General features: G+C 44.3%; 1 protein-coding gene across 1 annotated transcript; it reads left to right on the forward strand.

Annotated features, from left to right (window-relative positions):
* The first annotated feature begins 925 nt into the window (after positions 1-925).
* On the forward strand, positions 926-12302 carry Ptgdr (prostaglandin D2 receptor). Its single transcript, XM_004649184.2, has 2 exons — positions 926-1823; positions 10228-12302. The coding sequence occupies exons 1-2, from the start codon at positions 996-998 to the stop codon at positions 10459-10461; spliced, it is 1062 nt and encodes a 353-aa protein (XP_004649241.2). The 5' UTR covers positions 926-995; the 3' UTR covers positions 10462-12302.
* Positions 12303-14145: the final 1843 nt, after the last annotated feature.

The raw sequence follows: 14145 nt of genomic DNA on the forward strand, positions 1-14145 counted from the left end.
TAAACATACAAATAAGTCCAGCCCAGAAATCTGGCCAGATTCCTGGGAGGAAGAGCCATGGAAGGGAAGAGGTGGACTCTGTAAGAAGGGCTGGTTCCTGGTTCCACATGCCACTTACTACCTCTGCCACTTCGACCAGAGGACAAGGCACCGTTTTCTCACCTAAACAGTGGAGATTTTTGCTCATGTTCCGGGTAGCAGGGGTCTAGACAAGAACTGGAGCCAAGGGCTGGAGAGATGGCTTAGTGGTCAAGGCGCTTGCCTGTGAAGCCTAAGAACCCAGGTTCGATTCCCCAGAACCCACTTTAGCCAAATGCACAAGGGGGCGCGTGCATCTGGAATTCGTTTGCAGTGGCTGGAGCTCCAGGCGTGCCCATTCTCACTTTCTCCCCCATCTCTCTGTCTCAAATAAATAAATAAATGAATAAAATCTTAAAAAAGAATTATTATTAAAAAAAAAAAAAAAGAACTGGAGCCAAGGCTCAAGTGTCGTGCACATGTCAGTTACTCTAACCCACTATTTTGAGAAAACAAATGACAGCCCCTCTCCTCCCCCTCTCCTGACTTCTTCAAAGTTCAGGGCTACCATTAGCTCCACCTGGTGCTTCCCAGCTCCCAGTGGCGCCTGGTTCATTTCCTCTCCATATCTGCCATGCTTCTCTTGCCTCCCCTGAAGAGCCGTCTTGGCTGCCCGGATTCCTTTTCTCCTTCTGATTAGGGTGACAGGGTGGGTCTCTCCTCAGGATGCCCCGCAGCATCAGGTCCGAGCTCTTAGCAGGGCTGCTAGGCTCTTGGCAGCGTCCCGCCCTCAGCTAGGGGTGTGACCCAAGAGAGTAAGTAGATAGGAGACGCCTCCCACCGGATTCCTCTGCAGAACAGCCTCTGTGCCCAAGACTCGCGGGGGCAGCTACGAGGGGGCCAGGCTTCTCTGCACCGGGGCGCCAGGGGGCCTCGCTCTGCCGCAGGGCCCCCTCGGCCCGCTGTGGCAGCTGGCCATGAGGTCGTCCTTCTATCCCTGCTACAACTCCACCTGGGTGGAGACTGGCTACTCCGCGACGTTGGGCGGGCTGCTCTTTGGCTCGGGCCTGCTGGGCAACCTGCTGGCCCTGGGGCTGCTGGCACGCTCGGGGCTGGGGTCGCGGGCGGCGCCCTCGGTCTTCTACGTGCTGGTGTGCGGCCTGACCGCCACCGACTTGCTGGGCAAGTGTCTCGTGAGTCCGGTGGTGCTGGCTGCCTACGCGCAGAATCGGAGCCTTTGGGGACTTTTGCCCACGCCGGGCAACTCTCTGTGCCAAGCGTTCGCCTTCACCATGTCCTTCTTTGGGCTCGCCTCGACTCTACAGCTCCTGGCCATGGCCCTGGAGTGCTGGCTATCCCTGGGGCACCCCTTCTTCTACCAACGGCACGTCACCCCGCGCCGGGGCGCGCTCGTGGCGCCGGGCGTGGGCACCTTCTGCCTGGCTTTCTGCGCGCTCCCCTTCGCGGGCTTCGGGAGGTTCGTGCAGTACTGTCCCGGCACCTGGTGCTTCATCCAGATGGTCCACGAGGAGCGCTCGCTGTCGGTGCTGGGCTACTCGGTGCTCTACTCCAGCCTCATGGCCCTGCTGGTCCTCGCCACGGTGCTGTGCAACCTGGGCGCCATGAGCAACCTGTACGCCATGCATCGCCGGCTGCGCCCGGGTTCGCGCGGCGGCTCCCGGGACCACGCCGACAGCCGCTCGGGCCCGAAGGAGGCGTGCGCCCATCCCCTGGAGGAGCTGGACCACCTCCTGCTGCTGGGCCTCACCACCGCGCTCTTCACCGTGTGCTCCCTGCCTTTAATTGTGAGTCTCTGCGCGAGGCTGCCGGGAACTGGGGATCCGCGTTCTGGGCCAGGAGGGTTTGAATGCTTTGGTCCCCAAATCCGACTCTGGCCACAACCCTAAGGTAGAGCCCAATTTGTTGAGCGAGAAAAATTAAAGAAAGTCGGGGGCTTGGAGAGATGGCTCAGCGCTTAAGGTGCCAAAGCGTGATGACCTGGGTTCGATTTCCTTCTACCCACGTAAAACCAGATGCACAGAGTGGCACACGCGTCTGGAGTTCATTTGAAACAGGTAGAAGCCCTGGCACACTCTCTCTCATGTCTATATATATATAGTCAGAAAAAGGAAGAGAAAGGGGCAAATCCATTTGTGTCCTCAGATCCCGCAAACCCCTCCTCAATTGGCCGACCCCGAAGAGTTCTGGGGTCATTTGTGCCCCTGGGACCTTGTTTCTTCTTTGGCAATAGAATTATCTACTACTCCCCCAACCCCACCCCGATTGCTAGTACATCTGCCCTCGATTTTGAGTGGTGTTGGAGACGACATTCAGGGGCTCTTTTCCGGGGGTTGGCATGGAAAAGGAAGGTTAACTCCTTCAGGTGACTTGCAGAGGCAAGTGACTGAAAGCATCTGTTTTGTTTAGTAAACACAGTGAGTGAACTTCGTGGTATGACTGCTATTGGAGATGTCAGTCTTTGGGTCCTTTTGATCACTGGACTTCTCAGGATTCGTTTCGGTCTTGGCAGTAAGAAATCATAAAAGTTGGCAACTCGAGCATGGTAGCAGAGACCAAATTGCTCCGGGGCTATAAAGGTATTCACTCCCCGTATCCCAGACACCAGCAGTGGCTGAGGCTTGAGGAAACTCAGTATTGCTCCTTTCCACTTCCCTCAGCCAGGAAACCTGCTCAGCAGGAACATTTCAATAAATACAGCACCTAGCCAATTCAAAGCCCAACAGCCTGAGATTTCTGGGACTAGGAACGTCCAGCTTGAGAGTCCCAGTTGTGGATGTTACCTCCAACCGTGGATAAAGGAGAGATGCAGAGTGATTTTCGGTTAGATCGAGGCCTTAGTTAAGAGGGGGGGAGGAGGTGATAGAAGCAGTCTGTCATATCCTCATGCAGGGTTAGAATCAGAACCCTTTCCAAATCAGATAATGAATGGATAGATAGATAGAAGATAGATATCGATGATAGGTTGATTGATAGGCAGGCATAGATACACAGACGCAGCTCTCCAATTTCAGTCTTCTAAGTGCTGGGATTACCGGTTTGCACGGCCTTTCCTGAAATCATCAGGCTTAAAGAGAGAGGGAAGGGCCAGGGCCCTAGGCTCCATGGTTTCTGATTAGGACATTTTTGAAGGATTTTTTTATTCTTAACAAGTTTCTAGGAGTCACGCTTGGAAGTTGCTGATTCAGTGGGCCCATGTGTCCAAGCACACTCTAAACCAAGAGTGCCCAAAGCATGGCCCAAAGCATGGCCCACAGGCCAGTTCTGCCTCCCTGCTGTTTTCTGTACAAGTCAAAGTTAAGAATTGATCCTACAGGGGCTGAAGAGACGATTTAGCGGTTTAGGCATTTGTCTGCAAAGCCAAAGGATTCTGGTTCGATTCTCCACCACGCACGTAAGTAAGCCGGATGCACAAGGGGGCACCATGCATCTGGAGTTTGTTTGCAGTGGCCTATTCTGATGTGCCTATTCTTTCTTTCTATTTGCCTCTTTTGCTCTCTCAAATAAATAAATAAATAATATTAAAAAAGAATTGATCCTACAAATGAATATTCATAACCAATTTGATGATTGGTACCAAAATCTTTGAGCCCCAGTTAAGCTAAATACTCTTCTAATTTTGAAAAGATTTTCATTCATCTCTTTGGTAGGTATGTATTTAAAACGTTATACCCAGTTCTAATTATTACTTGAATGTTATCTATGAAAGTTATGGGAATGTGTTTGCTCTCTTGTTATATTAATGCTTCCAAATATGATTTTGCCTGTCTGTAAAAGAAACCTAAAATCATCACTCTGTTGGTCTTTACAGAAAAGGGTTCCAGTCCACCAGTCTTAAGCTGGGTCCTCACTTACCTGTTCTATGATAAAAGTGGACAGATAGAAGCCAAATGCATGAAAATTTTAACCCACGTTTGAATGTTCCAGAAGTACAATGCAAAAAGCAGTATAAGACAGTGGAAAGAACATTGCATTTAGATATTCCTCCAAGGAGAGTTGAATCACTTAGGTTACTGTAAAGATTTATGGAAGTAATAGACTTGAAAATGATTTTCTAAAAATGGTAGAGTTTCAAATATGTGTAATGCAGACAACATACTTCACAGCAATCATCATTTTCTAGAAAGGATAAGGGCTTTAGTGGAGGGCTCAGCACTTAATAGGCTATGGAAGAGCCTTTTCACCTTCTTCATTTGTAGCAAAAAGATAACAATACTATGTCTGTAAAAGGAACAAAGAGCCAGGTGTGGTGGTGCACACCTTTAATCCCAGCACTCAGGAGGCAGAGGTAGGAGGATTGCCTGAGTTCAAGGCCACCCTGAGACTCCATAGTGAATTCCAGGTCAGCATGGACTAGAGAGAGACCCTATCTCGAAAAACAAACAAACAAAAAGTAACAGAGTCACAATCACAAATACACATGCACACTCACACACACATCACATGCACATTAAACACTCTTAACCAAAAAATCCACAGTGCTTCAAAATTCAAAATTTTTTTGAGTACCAATGTGATGCCACAAGTAGAAAAATTCCACAGCTGACCTCACATAATAGATTATAATTAGAACACAGGTATGCTCAACATGTTGTGTAACCTTACCTTCAGGGCTGGGAAGATAAAGGGTTTGCAGTGCAAGGGTGACTACCTGAGTTCAGAACCCGTGTAAAGCTGGACAGGGTAGCAGGAGCATCTGTAATCCCAGCATTCCCATGGTGAGATAAGAGGTCATCTTCTGAGCCTCACAAAGACACCGTGGCACCCACAGACCCACAGTCACACACATGAACTTTCACATATACACACAAAAAACTTACCTTCAGACTGCGATGTATATAACATGCATAAAACAAATTTCATGTTTCAATGTGGATTCCATCCCCAAGATAGTTCATGATGTATTTGCAAATATTACACAGAAAAAAATCCCATTTTTTTCTGGTCACAAGAATTTTGGAATAAGGCACTTGTGCACCTGTGTATATATCACCTAACCCAGACCCTGACCATAATACTTAGCATCGGTGGTGTTGTTAACAATGCCTTTCATTTATTGCTATTGCCTGTTGGCTATAGCTAATTAATCAAGAAATATGAGTTCCTTAAGAGATGGTGCTGTATTCTAAGCCAGTGGTTCTCAAAATAGCCACAGACTAAGAATCCCTTAATACTCAAAAAGTACTGAGCACCCCTGAGGTTTTTATGTATATGGGTAGTATCTTTATCAGTATCACATTAGATAGCAAAACTAAGATATTTAAAGAAAATAGCATTGCAAAAATGGTAACAAAATCTACTCATGTTTCCACACAGGTACAAGGAAAATGTTAGGATTTCAGAAACATAATGTACAATAGCTTACAGAGATTATAGATGGTACAGCAGAAAAAAGCATAAGGGCAAGAAGTATTAAAAATATGCAGATGTATACCCTCAACCTACACCTTAGAACAGTCTAGAAACTCCAAGAACACAAATCATATATTCCCTTAGCCATGGAGATATCATCTCCATAAAACTCATTGAATGCCCACAAGACGATGAGAGTGATAAAGGCAAATTGTATTTCTTATTAAAATAATTTTGACCTCATAGACACTCTAAATGGTTGTTGGAAACCCCTACACTTTGAAAACAACTCAGCTAAGGATTGGACCTAGCAACAGCAAGCAAAAATAAGGGGTCACTGAGGGGGGGACAAGTTATTAAAAGAAACACAACCTACGTGGCACATATGTACTGCATTTCATTATGCCAGTAAAAGCGTTTGTTGTAATATATTTACTCTCTATTTTTCTCATGAACCTAGGGCTTTTTTACATATAGCAAAAAGGTGCTTTACCTCTGAGCTATACTCCCAACCACCTCTTGTTAATTTTAAAAATTAAATTCATAGTCATGCTTAGGTTAGAATAAGACACTTACACAGACTGTATCTTTCAAATTTTCAATTTGACACAACAGGAAGAAAATATCGACACAGAGTTAGTGTTAGAGATACTTACAAGCACATTCTCCTATGTGCATGCTTACATCAAAATTTCTTTTACTGTAGAAGACCACAAAATATTGGAGGTTGATAGATTAGCAAAGATGTGTGAGAGACAGTGTATATTTAGAGATGAGATGTAACCATGAGCTGTTAAAAAGCTAGGCAAAGCCGAACGTGGTGGTGCACGTCTTTAATCCTAGCACTGGGGAGGCCGAGGTAGGAGGATTGCCATGAGTTTGAGGCCAGCCTGAGACTACATGGTGAAATCCAGGTCAGCCTGGGCTAGAGCGAAACCTACCTTGAAAAACCAAAATAATAATAATAATAATAAATTAATTTTTAAAAATCTAGGCAAATACAAGCTTATGAGACCTACCTATCACAACCTAGGGAGTCAGAGTAGAGGAAATGTCATACACATAGAGACAGCATGCACATGCATGTGTGTGTGTGTGTGTGTGTGTGTGTGTGATTCTGATAAGCAGAAAAAAGTGGGTGGAATGCCCCTTCCAAAGGAGGTATTACAGACATGTAAGGCATGGTTGACAAGAGTGGGGTTCCAGAAGAAAGGGCCTGAAGTGTATGTAAGGAGTTGGCGCTGAGGGTGCTTGTCATGATGATGGACAGGATAGAAGGGAGTACCAGAGCACAGCAAGGTCACCCCAACAGGGATGCTCCCCCATACTAGCTGGTGACAGCAACATTAATAACTCTTAAACCTCTTAAAATCATGGGCCGCTCTTTCACATAGATGCTCTTTAAGCTGAACCATTTTATTAAAATACCAGATGGAGAATACTTCTTTTTTCTGATTTATTTGTATTTATTTATTAGAGGGAGAGAGAGAGAGAAAAATAATGCGCACACCAGAACCTCTAGCCACTGCAAACAAACTCCAGATGCATGTGTCCCTTGTGCATCTGGCTTATGTGGGTCTTGGGGAATCAAATCTGGGTCTTTGGGCTTCACAAGCCTGTGCCTTAACCACTAAGCCATCTCTCCAGCCCAAATACTTTACTTCTAATAACAAATCTAGCAACTTGCAAATACAGATAATGGGGCTAGAGATGCCATTTCAGTGGTAGAGCACTATCCCAGCATGTGCAGGTTCTGGATTCAATCCTCAGCATTGCAAGGAGAGGGAGGAAATGAAGGAACAGGGGAAATGAAAGAAGATAACCTCATAGAAGTGAGATGGATAACTACTTCAAATGCTTTGCTTTAATTAGACAAGTCTCATTCATTACCCAGATCCCGACTAATCAGGCATTCTTATGTAGTTGAAATTCTACTTTGCCACACTTCTCTTTGGGGAGAAAACTGTAAAACAAAGTTGTGTAAAATATTTGTTTCTAAAATCAACATAAGTGCATGCCTACTGTTCCATGTGTCCATTCAGCATGGACCTGGGCCTACCCCCTCAAACTCTATGACGCATAGTGGAGATAGAAGATGAGAAAGACAGTACATATGCCTGGTATGGGGCGGGGGGAAGGGGGCTTAGAGAGTTCATGATTAAGCTGTAGGAGAATTTAGTGGGGAAAAAGCATAACTTCTAATGAAGAAATTAACATTAGCTAATTATGGAGTTTTTTATTATATGCCAGAACCTGTTTTTAAGGTTTTCCTTATACTATCTCATCCAAACTTCCCAAGAATCAAGGCAACAGATACAATGACCCTCACTGAAGTCACACATCCAAAGACAGGCTTCTAACTTGGTCAGGTCTTTAGCCACTGCCTCAAAGAGGCTTCCTAAAGCAGGTAAAATTTGAGGAAGACCTTAAAGGGAAGTACTGTTTGGGAATATAATCCACTTCCACATGTGTAAAATGGGGATAATTATTGTATTCACTCAAAACAATTCATAGAGAGAAAATGAATTTTTTTCCTTTTCAAAAATATATTTAGTGGTGGCGCACGCCTTTAATCCCAGCACTCGGGAGGCAGAGGTAGGAGGATTGCCATGAGTTCGAGGCCACCCTGAAACTCCATAGTGAATTCCAGGTCAGCCTGGGCTAGAGTGAGACCCTACCTCGAAAAACCAAAAAAAAAAAATATATATATATATATATACATATACATATATATATATATATTTAGGGCTGGAGAGATTGCTTAGGGCTTCAGGCACTTGCCTGAGAAACCTAAGGACCCAGGTTCAATTCCCCAGTACCCAGGTAAGCCAGATGTACAAGGTGCCGCATGGAGCTTATTTGCAGTGGCTGTAGGCCCTGAGCGATCATTCTCAATCTTTCTCTCTCTCCCCTCCCTCTTTCTCTGTCTCTCTCAAATAAATAGAAAAGCTTTAAAATAGTTTTATTTATTTTCAAGGAGAGAGAGAAGAGAGGCAGAGAAAATGGTTGTGCCAGGGCCTCCTGCCTCTGCAAATGAACACCAGATCCATGTGCCTCTTTGTGCATCTGGCTTTTTGTGGATAGTGGGGAATCAAACCCAGGTCCTTAGGCTTTGCAAGCAAGTGCTTTAACTGCTGAGCCATCTCTCTAGCCCGAGAAAATGATTTTTTAAAAGTGCTTTGAACAATGCTTGGAAATAGTAAAGGTTCTAGGTGGGTACTCTCCATTATTACTGTACTATTGAGCTTGATGGGAAAGGGTGTCTAGATGCATATTTGGACAGCCGAGGCCAGTAGAAGGCAATTTTCCTAACACACACTGGATTTGACTGGCTGAGGCTGCTGAAATTCTGCAGTGAAGGGAGTGAAAAGGTAAGTAAATGATTCCGGGAAAAAATGACTTCACCAGGAGGCGCTCGCTAATGGCCTTGAATGCGCGTGCTCTCTGCTCTCAGCCGCCGCTCCTCCTACGCGTACCGGGCCTGCGTAGCTTCTGTTCCATTAGGGCCCATTTGTCTCATCGTGGATTTCAGACCTCAGTAGGGACAGGGAATGTAACGGCAAAAAGAAAAGGTAGTTAGCCTCAGACAGAGTGGGAGACAACGGTAGGGTGTTCTAGACAGCAGTGTGAACTGAGTGACAGAAAAGCCATGGTTTGAGGCATTTGGCAGGGCTCTGAGGAGACTACGGTGACCTCAGGGAAGACAAAAGGCAAAAGGGAGGTAGCAAGAAATAGCCTTTAAATTTTTTTTTATTTATTTATTTTAAAGAGAGAAATGGGCATGCTAGAACCTCTAGCCACTGCAAACGAATTCCAACACATGTGCCACCATGCGAATCTGGGAATAGAACCTGGGTCCTTAGGCTTTGCAGGGAAGCGCCTTAGCCACTAAGCAATCTCTCCAGCCCTGATAAATAGACTTCTATCTGTGCTCCACCCACAGCTTGTAAAGAATTAATCCTAAGAATAAGTGTAATGATTGATTTGAGGCAAGCAGTGTCTCTTCGTGTGTGTGTGTGTGTGTGTGTGTGTGTGTGTGTGTGTGTTGTATTGTGTGGGCAGGTATGTGGTGCATACACTCATGCAGCGCCCTGTGTGTGCACCTGCAGCATGCACTCATGCGGTAACTTGTGTGTGCATCTGCAGCAGCCCCTTCTGTTGCTCACTTACCTGTTTTTCCTTGCAACAGAATCTTTTACTGATTCCAGAGCTTTTGCCTTTGGTGAGCGCTCCCCACGGGACTAGGGTTACTACAAATGTGGATGGTCACATCCAATTGTTGACATGGGATCTGAACTTGGGAACTCTCAGACCACCTCAGGCCCTCATGCTTGAGCAGGAAGCACACTTAACCATGGAGCAACCTCTCCATCCCCAGTTTCTTTTTTTAGTCACTTCTGTCTTTTCATTGTCATGCTGCCTGTTCCTTCACTTGGACTCAAAGCTTCTGTTTCATTGGTATCTCCATGCATGTGGCATTTCACATGTAAACTAATAAGAGAAGGCAGAATGAAGTATGAGTGAGCCAATACTACCAGGAGAGAGAATGTATGGGAGCATGGTGATTCTGTTTGTAAAAGCTTTCATGATATGCTAGCAATCTGGAAACCAGGGCCTAGATGGTGAAACAGCCTGCAGGGAGTCAATTAGATGGGTCTTTCATATGTACCTCAGTTTCCCCACCTTACAGGCTCCCACCCACATCCATCAGCCACAGTATCCTTAACTGCTAATACACTTAACAGAAATGAGAGAACCAAGCTAAGGTAAGTGAAGTGAGTTTGTTGCTTCCATCCATTTTCAGTATTCACATCCATGTCATGTTTGTTTTCCGAACAGTACCGCGCTTACCATGGAGCCTTCAGACCTGTCAGCAGCACAGCCTCTGAAGAATCGAATGACCTCCAAGCCTTGCGTTTCCTGTCAGTCATCTCCATTGTGGATCCCTGGATTTTCATCATTTTCAGGACTTCGGTATTTCGGATGTTGTTTCATAAAGTTTTCATAAGACCTCTTACCTATAGAAACTGGCACAGCCATTCCTACCGAACTAACATAGAATCCAGTTTGTGAAAAAATTCTCTGGGAAGCTGAAAAAAGGTATATCACATATTCAGACAAAGAACTATGACTTAAAATTTAAATCCTCAAAAATTATCTCCCGTAACTAAAATATCTAAATGCATTTTTTTTTTATTTTTTATTTTTAGTTTTTCGAGGTAGGGTCTCACTCTGGTCCAGGCTGACCTGGAATTAACTCTGTCATCTCAGGGTGGCCTTGAACTCATGGCGATCCTCCTACCTCTGCCTCCCAAGTGCTGGGATTAAAAGCGTGCGCCACCACGCCCGGCAACTCTAAATGCATTTTGAAAATTATTTGTTATATCTTATCAATGTTGTCAGTGCATTCATGATCCATTTCAGCCCACTTTTCATTTTGTGCTATTAACTAACAACAAGTAAATTTTATATGCCGTAAACAATGTTATAAGTATTACAGCAATGATATTAATTTCCCAAACATCTGTTCTTGGTAGCCCTAAGTTTTTAAAGAGGTCTTTGGACCTGTGCTATTTAATATATTATTTAAATACAGTAGAAATGCTGTTGTTTATAACTACATATTATGATGTGTATACTTGAAAGAGCATAGCCATGTCTTACCCAGTCCATTCCCAGTGAAACCCAACACATTTATTTCATATCATAATCACTCCTGTTAGGTTATTTTCTTTGACAACTGGCCTAAGGATAACCTAAATTCAAGATGCTCCTCAGAGAAGTGAATTGGGAAACAGGTCCAGGGCAGGCATTTGGGAAGGCCATGTAGGGATGCTCACAGCCTCAGGTGGACACATGCAGCTCTAATGCTGCAGAATATAAAGGGCAAGATGTGACTGTGGCCCACAACTCAGCAGAGAGTCAGCTATTATCTTTTGAAGTCTAGTCTCTCATGGATAGGCAGAGACGGGAATCAGTATTTTGGAGTTAGCTCCAACATGTCCTTTCCATTCTTAGATCAAGCTCCACTTTACAGACTTATCACATGAGTGGATTCTTTGAAGGAAGAATGTGTGCTTTGTGGAAAGCGACTCACCAGAAAGACACATTTACTAAGTTCAGTTGTGTGAAGCAACAGGCCATTTGTGCTGCACGAGGCCCAAGCAGGATTGAACCTGGCTCTAACGGCTACCTATTATGGCTACATTCTGCTGTTTATAGAGATGGTGAGATGGTTTGTAAAAGCTGGTGGCAATTTGGGAATTGTAAAAGGTATGCTCTCTCAAAATTGGAGCAGGACATTGCTCAGAAGGAGTACTACCAAGCACTTTAATTGCACATTTACAAGTTTACAAAGGTTAGCAACACTGACCAATAGGCGAAGGTGGGGAAATAACTGTAGCTGAGCAAGAGTCTATAATTCTAGTTAGCAGCAAGAGCTTTCACCTACAGTGAAGGACAGATGGAGGGTAAAGGGGGGGGGGTTCCAGCATGGCTGCAGTCCTCGAGTACCCAGAAACAGACTGAAACAGTGAGCTGCTCCATTTCATAGTTTCAAGACTCTGCAGCCAGAAATCCCTTCCCGTGACAAGAGTATCTACCTTCGTTACAGCTTAACAGAAACCTTGTGTTTCACCTGTTTTTTTTTTTTTCCCCTCCATTATCTCAGAGATGGTATTAACCTGGTAATATGCTTGTTTTTGTATAGCAAGACTGTGAAAAAGCCAAATTATAAGTACAAGAAGTATAATTTGAGAGTATGCTACGATGAAAATGCAGTTGTTTTTAAAGTTTGGCTTCTGTGTGTTTATTGTATAAGGAATCAGGGCGTGCGTGTGTGTGTGTGTGTGTGTGTGTGTGTGTGTGTGTAGAAGTACGTCTGTTTGTGCTCTGCTTTTGTTCCGATAACTTGATAAGGCTCAAGATGAATCAATAAATGTAATTTTAAAACATTTTGCTGAGGAAGTTACTTTTCTTCATAGTAGAGGAAAACATCTGCTTTTCTCATTTGAGCAAACAATTGCCAACAATATTTCTATGCTATTCACATTCCTGTTACCTTAAACAAATTGTCATAGGCTTAACCAAGTGGTTAGCGCTCTTTTTGGTTTTATACAAATTATTGACACCACCCTGATAAAATCCATGTTAAGTTGAATCCACTGTACAGTGGCATTCATTGATTTATTTCTTAGTTCAGTCATTGACTCAGACCTAGCCGTGGGCTAGGTGCTAGTTACATCTTGTCCACTAGGGGGAGGCAAGGTTACAAACAACCGTACTGCAGGTGGAAACGCTCAGGAGTAAATGTGCGCGGTGTCTAAAGGAGCTCCAGCAGAGGAAACACAGAAGGTTGTCTGAAGAACTCCACAGGGAGAAGATGCTTCCCTACTGCGTGGAAAATGAACAGGAGTTCTAACTCCAGCTGAAAACTGAAAAAGACCTACAAAGAGATAATATCCTTAAGAAAAAACACATTATGGGTAGTAATTGTAGAAAAACCAGTCAGCCTCCTCAAAGAAGTGCAAAAATACAATCAAATGATCAAGAGACAAACACAAATTTATGACTCCTAAAAAATCATAGAGGTTATTGAGCATTCACTTTCCCCTGGTAAGGTTATAACTGACTACATGCCCTTTCTTGCTAGCAACAGCTCAAAGTGTGCTGTTGGCCCAGGAATTCCAGTCTAGAAGAGTCAGAGAGATGGTAAGAATCATGTGCAAAACTTTTTTTGGTCACTTTATTATTTCAAAACCACAAATCTAGTAAGAACAAAGGCTGAATGTTTATTTAAACATTCAGATACATCTTTACACATAAATATATGCACAAACATACAAATATTAAATACATTTAAAGTAGCTATAAACATTAATATGCAGGCACACAATGTAATACTAAAACTAAGTAATATTACACAAAAGAAACATGGGAGAGGTTGTGCCAAGGCTGGTGCAATTCTGTAGTCCCTGCACTGGACCCCGACGTCCAGCTAAGGGGGCTGAAATGTAGCGTGGCCCTGGCTCACCCTGCTATCGGTCCCATCACCGCACAGGAAGAGTCCTTTGGTGAGCTTTGTACCTGAAGTGCAGCTGCAAGGAGTCCCCAAAAGATAAAGACAACAGGCAGCTTCGCGTTGCTGGCATAAAACACCCAACCAAGATCAGCTCGTGGGAGAAAAAGGTTTATTTTGGCCATGATGGCAGGGGAAACAATGGCATGAGCAGAGGGTGGACATCACCTCCCAGCCAGTATCAGCTGGGCAACAGCAGCAGGACAGTGAACCAAACACTGGCAAGGGGAAGCTGGTTATAGCACCCATAAGCCTGTCCCCAACAATACACTGCCTCCAGGAGGATCCAATTCCCAAATTACCACCAGCTGGGAACCTAGCATTCAGAACACTTAAGTTTATGGGGGACAACTGAATCAAAGCACCACATTCTGCCCCTGGCCCCCATAAATTTATAACCATACATGATATTTTTGTTCATTATTTTTTGTTCAAACAGGAACAAAAAGTAATACTAGGTGAGTGGAACTTAAGTTATTAAGTTTAAAATGGTTAAAAATCTCTGTGTGAATGGGCAAGGGAAATAGTTCAGGAGGTAAAGAAAGTACTTGTGAGCATGAGGACCCAAGTTCGATTCTTATAACCCATGTAAAATACTGGGCTTTGTGGCACCTATAATCCCAGTACTGAGGAGGTGGACATAAGAGAATCTTTGGAGTTCCTGGTCAGCTAGTCTTGTC

This window comes from Jaculus jaculus, chromosome 7 (genome assembly GCF_020740685.1).
Source record: "Jaculus jaculus isolate mJacJac1 chromosome 7, mJacJac1.mat.Y.cur, whole genome shotgun sequence".
NCBI classification, from domain to species: Eukaryota; Metazoa; Chordata; class Mammalia; order Rodentia; family Dipodidae; genus Jaculus; species Jaculus jaculus.

What these genes read in the sequence shown, in the direction of transcription:
- Ptgdr (XM_004649184.2), top strand. Translation starts at nt 996, where the DNA reads ATGAGGTCGTCCTTCTATCCCTGCTACAACTCCACCTGGGTGGAGACT. An exon ending in TGTGCTCCCTGCCTTTAATT is followed by an intron (nt 1,824 to 10,227) that starts GTGAGTCTCTGC and finishes TTTTCCGAACAG; the next exon opens with TACCGCGCTTACCATGGAGC.